General features: G+C 35.4%; 1 protein-coding gene across 2 annotated transcripts; it reads right to left on the reverse strand.

The window, feature by feature from the left end:
• LOC109617446 (uncharacterized) lies at positions 1 to 3,404 on the reverse strand. 2 transcript variants are annotated; one of them, XM_066076774.1, is made up of 10 exons: positions 3,006 to 3,404; positions 2,582 to 2,797; positions 2,290 to 2,461; positions 2,055 to 2,134; positions 1,763 to 1,971; positions 1,245 to 1,515; positions 913 to 1,135; positions 727 to 811; positions 191 to 365; positions 1 to 104 (listed from the first exon to the last, which is right to left on the reverse strand). In XM_066076774.1, exons 2-6 carry the CDS (start codon positions 2,694 to 2,696, stop codon positions 1,318 to 1,320), a joined length of 774 nt encoding a protein of 257 aa, XP_065932846.1. In that variant the 5' UTR covers positions 2,697 to 2,797; positions 3,006 to 3,404; the 3' UTR covers positions 1 to 104; positions 191 to 365; positions 727 to 811; positions 913 to 1,135; positions 1,245 to 1,317. The 2 variants fall into 2 exon arrangements, with proteins under 2 accessions (XP_065932846.1, XP_065932844.1); XM_066076772.1 differs by lacking the exon at positions 727 to 811.
• Between the last annotated feature and the right edge of the window lie 2,180 nt (positions 3,405 to 5,584).

The raw sequence follows: 5,584 nt of genomic DNA on the forward strand, positions 1-5,584 counted from the left end.
AAAAACTATAAACTGACTTCTCAGCAGGCACACTGACTTTGGCATGCTGATGTCCTCCAAATCCACCGACTCCTCTAATCCAATCTTTGAACTATATGTTGCACCTACATTTTTTATCAAATAAATTACTTTCACAAGAAGACAATTATATTTTCAGATTAACTTATTACAATTGAATATAAAATATTACCCTCTAATACAGACTGGGAAGCATCTTTTGTTGATCTTTCATTTTTCAATTCCAGGCGGCGCCGTTTAACACTTCTCTGAGCCTGTGCCAGTCTTTGTCTTTTTAATTTCCTGGCTAACTTTGAAGTCCATTTTTCTGTAAACCTCCCAGGGGACAGCTGACATCGCCTATTCAGCTGAAATTATAACAGATTGAATATTCAATAAAATATGCAAACTTTGTCAAATTTGTACATCAAAACAAGATAGACATTCAAATGGATGTCCCCTTGGACTATTTTCACTTTGGATTTAGTTATACAAAGATATATAGTAAAATTCAAGGTGTATCGATGTCTGGAAAAATTAGTTAAACACTAAATGACTCTCTGTCTGATTAGTTAACCTGTAAAAAATGAAAAACAAAAAGAACAAAAACTAAAAAAAAATACAAAATTAAACAATTCTTACCAAAAGAGAAACAAAATATTTTAAAACTAAATAACTAAAAATAACAAAAAACACAACTGGAAAATGTTTCCAAACAATCTATTCTACCTCTGAGACATAACTGTAGCCCTCATTCTTTTGACAAACCGTTGCAAAGACCCTTGTTTTAAGACTCTCAGAACCTCCATAAAATCTGTCATCATTTATTACAAAATTTAAAGATAACACAAAACTTCCCAAATTATATATTTCCAATTAAATTTTTCTCAATACAATAATACCTTAAGTACTTACAAACGTTTTGGCGCTTTAGAGGCAACCATATGGTTGAAATTTTAATTGTTCTGGGTTGATCCTAAATCTACAAGTTCATCAGCTTTCTGGATGTACTTGTTCATCAGACTTTCCAAAGCTACTCGCAGTGACTGATCAGAGAGCGGCTTCCCATATGGTAGATTCTTCGGCTTATAGTTGGTCTTGTCACTCTTACACCATGTTCCACATTCACTGTGCTCACCTTAAACATACACAATTTTACATATACATTGTATTAAAATATTCTTTGATTTGTTTTTTATATAAATCATGTACTGCTTATGGTACTGGTAATTTATATTTACACTTACCGTATAAATGGGGGACTATTTTATTTAAGTCATCAGCAAGCTTTGTAGAGTTGCCTGAATTCTGTTTCACACACTACATGAAACAGCGTTCAATGTGTGAACGTACTCTGTTATTTTTCAAGACTTTGTGGGTGTTGCCAAGTTCTACAAGGCTGCCTGTGAACCCTTTGCGTGTATGGTTGCTATCCGACTTCTTTGTTATCGCTGGGTCCACGGTTGCCTTTACCCTAGCTATGGTCGTCGAATCATTGTCCATAACCAAAGTCTGCACCTACAAGTAAACACAAATTCAAAAAATACATTTCTTTGAAATTCAAAACTAACGATATGCCTGAATAATTTAATAATATTCTAAAAATCTTTCAGTGATAAAATTCATTTAAAAAATTGTTTATTGTTTAACCGACTTTGTTTAATGATATTACATGTTCTTACTAGCTAAACTTGCACTTACCTACGTAAAATAAAATTGTCATGCTTAAACTTGGCTAAAAATCTTCTTATATAATTAAATTTACCCTGTTCCCTTGGTCTTTGATGCCCTGGAGCATCTCGCATGCCATTGCTGGCTCCATTGATTTGGCCGACCCAGACCAGTTGCGACAACAGTTATGATTCCTTGGAGGAACACCTTTCTTTTCTGCATGTTCACATATTCTACAGCGTTTCCCCATAACCGAAATTCCAATACACTTCTTGGTTTTGTTACCAATAAGGGATGCGTGCCCTGTCAAAATAAATCAGACATTTTCTTTTCCTGTTTATTTAAACAAGCGCTTTAATAGGGTTTTGATGTAAAGAGGAGCTAACCAGTTAGACTGTTGTATGCACGGCCTGTTCCCCTTTTTTGCCAGGCCCCATCAAATCCAGCTGTGAGGTTGCCATCACTCCTAAAATTAAAATCATCAAAATAGTAAACTATGGAACTGGTTATGTCATTTCAATAGTGCTTAACCACCTTTTTAATGAGCAAGTATATATATATATATATAATATGCACACACACCACACAATTATATCTACATGGAAGTGATAGACTACTTACATGCTGATTTCTTCTCTAAGATGTTTATTGCAACTGTCCTCAGCCATCTTATGGAGGTGAGGTGTTATTTCTCTTTCTCGGCTTTTCAAAGTGGACTGGGTAATAGTTGGAATGTTAAGAGATGATAGAAACCCATTAACATGGGACTCCCCAAATCCTCCATTTATCATACCTGTGACCCCCCAAAAATATTAATAATCAATATGGTTTAATATTTTTTGCTCAACAATGCTATGAAAAATGTGTACAATTCATTATACCTGAACCAATTTATTATTTAAAGAATTCTTACCTGCAGCTAGTTTTGTGTTTACATCCCATGCGCTTGCACAGTTGGTTGTTTTATGCCGGCTACCTGTGGGTACATCATTCACAAGCCCACATTCTACATAATGACATTTCACCATCAAAATGTGAGCCAGCCCAAACTTCTTTTCCCCTACACAATCTGTCAGATGGAGAGGGTGGCCACATAACTGGCACGCTTTCAGCCCATCAGCAAGGATTCCTACATTGCAAATACAAATTTTTCTATTTCAATAATAAATTCCCTTATCATAAGGGAATTTTGTATATAGGCATATGCTCACGGATCAGTAACTTCTGGTTAATCAGTACACATGCTGAGAATTGTTAGATTCGAGAATTTCATTTATTTCAAAAACATATCCTGTACGTGCTATGTCACCCTTTTCATATTGTTTAGAGATTCTTACCTAGCTCTACAATTCGGCGTCCACAACGCCACCCAAGTTCGTCAACGTCTTCACTTTTAACTTCTTCTTGCTGACTTACGACAGGTTGAATATCCAACTGGTTGTAGGCATGGTCGACGTAAGGAAATGGAATATCCGATATGGGGGCACTACAACTTGGCTAAGAACTTTGATTTTCTTTCCACCTTGCTTCTCTAGCCTTCGTTAAACGTTTCAGTCGCTCTGCCTTTGTAAGTTTGCAAAACTTTCCGTTATGTCGCGCCATTATTTGGCACCACCGGATATTAACCTTGCAGCGTAAAATTCGAACCGAAACATGTCAATCCGGAACAATATTCCGTATCAATATCGGTTTTGACCTTTATAACTATTTATGACGTAGAGATACCCGGGAATTACTTTAATTAAACTATACCTTTTTAAAAGAAAAGTTTAAGGTTTTTTTTTATCTATATTGAGTACTTTGCAAAGTAGTTTACCACACACAATATGTACACATAACGTATAAGTTCAAGTAGTATATAATGAAAATTAATATATTCTTCTGCTGATATAATATGGGACACAACTGTAATCTACACAAACATGTAAATACTCTTCGTATGAAGTTTCGGGCTTTACTTACTTTTTTTTTTATATAAAAAGCCTTTTCTGAGTCCCTCTTTATTTTGCTACTTCCAAGATCGAGACAGTTATAAACAAAATGACGAAAACAGAAACACCAAGGACGATAACTAACACATGTGCAGTGTAACCCAGTGTTAACCGTACTATCAAAAGAAACTATACATTGCAACACACATCAGTACATATCAAAAGCCAATGCTTCATATGGAGAAACTTGTGTTAACAAGATATCTGTGAGCCAGAGCTCACTAGTATTACCCCCGCTCTGGCGTGATTAATCAAGGTAAGCAAAGTCGTCGCTAAACAGGAAGTTGGCAACTAGTTGGTTGAAAAATATATCCCACAAAATGGCATGCCTAAACAAATAGTTTGTTAGAATTTCAAGCATCTGCAAACATTTTTTTTGAAAATTTTGACTACAAATAAGTTGACGTCCAATTTGTACAATTTTTTTTCCTACAATATGACATGCATAAACAAATAATGTGTTAAAACTTCAAGCATCTGCAATGAATAATTGCTGAAATAATGCGACAGGAAGGTTTTTTTACGGAGAGACAGACATAAGGACAGACGGGCAGACAGACAGACGGACAGACACACAGGGATAAAACAGTACACCCCTTTCTCCATTATAGCGGGTGTAAAATAATCAAAATCATTACTTTAAAATGCGTGGCAGTGTAAAACGTAGCATGTCGAGACTTTTGCAAAATATTTGTTAAATTTACTAAACACCTGATAATGATATAATTGATTCAAACATCTTAAGCAAAACACGACTTCAAGACATTTTGAAATCTTAGTGCCGACCTCAGGGTCTTTCAGGGTGTTATCAGTGCCATTTGGAGTTTTCCAAGGATTTTTTGATAGTCTTAGGGTTTTTATTTTGTTACAGTAGTGGGGATAGAACTTAACTTTTATTAATTTTTCAATCATCCTTGTCAACTTTCATGATGGCAGCATTGTAGCAATATACCTTCACCACACGCATATAGAGTTATAGGGTCTATAAGTCTCGTCACGTGACTGCCGAGATATTGCGTGAAAATCGACTTCCGGGCTCATCGCTACACAATGCCGTTATCGATTATATACTGGACGAAGTTTGTGGAGGGACACACGAAGTGAACTAGAAGAAGCTAGGCAGCGGTAGAAAGCGGACAAGTGTTTCGGTTTGTTATGGATGGATTACATGTCATAATAGCGTGTGTACAGGCATCAATGAAAGATACATTGTACAAAGTACAGGTACATTATTGTTGTACATGCCTCTCAGGGATCTGTGTAATGTGAAGATCGTTGATATGAATTTTGTTTATTTGCCTTGGAGGTAAGATTATGGAATAATTTTGTATGAAATACTTGTATAATAGTTTGATGTAACTATTGTAGATACTTTTGGATGCTGAAGACAACGGCATTGTGAAAGATTTAACATGTCATTGCCCTATGGGACAGTTTAGATGCCACAATGTGGCTGCAGCATTGTTGTTTGGGTAAAGAAAGAAAACTTGTTGTTTGAGAAATTTTTATTTTTATTGTCTATATTAATCAACAAACATGAATTCTGACATGTATTTTTTTTTATTTTAGGTACAAACGAGCAAGTAAAACGGATGTCAAATGCAGTTGGCTGAAACAAGTCAGTACCCCCAAATTCAACTGATCTTTATCCTCCTAAACAACAGGAGTACACATATGTCTCTCAAAGTGACACCCCATAATTAATTTCAATTAAACAATTCTTTACCGTAGAAGTAGTTTTTAATAACAAAAAAGTGAATAAACATGTTAAGAGCACTCACAAGGAAAATAACAGATGATGACAGATCATTTTTGCATAACCAGCTGGTACAACTAGGACGCTTCATAGGTTGCTCTTCTGTGGAGTTTATTTTTAACAGTTCTGCATTCTTTACGTTATGCATTATATTGTTGGAGTTGTTTAC

The sequence above is a fragment of the Magallana gigas genome, chromosome 1 (assembly GCF_963853765.1).
Source record: "Magallana gigas chromosome 1, xbMagGiga1.1, whole genome shotgun sequence".
Classification (NCBI taxonomy): domain Eukaryota; kingdom Metazoa; phylum Mollusca; class Bivalvia; order Ostreida; family Ostreidae; genus Magallana; species Magallana gigas.

Excerpts from the sequence above, each read along its gene's own strand:
- LOC109617446 (XM_066076772.1), bottom strand. The coding sequence starts at position 2,696 with ATGGTGAAATGTCATTATGTAGAATGTGGGCTTGTGAATGATGTACCC. Across the intron at positions 2,462-2,581 it reads AAACACAAAACTAGCTGCAG|GTATGATAAATGGAGGATTT; the intron begins GTAAGAATTCTT and ends GGGGGGTCACAG. Across the intron at positions 1,972-2,054 it reads TGCATACAACAGTCTAACTG|GGCACGCATCCCTTATTGGT; the intron begins GTTAGCTCCTCT and ends TTATTTTGACAG.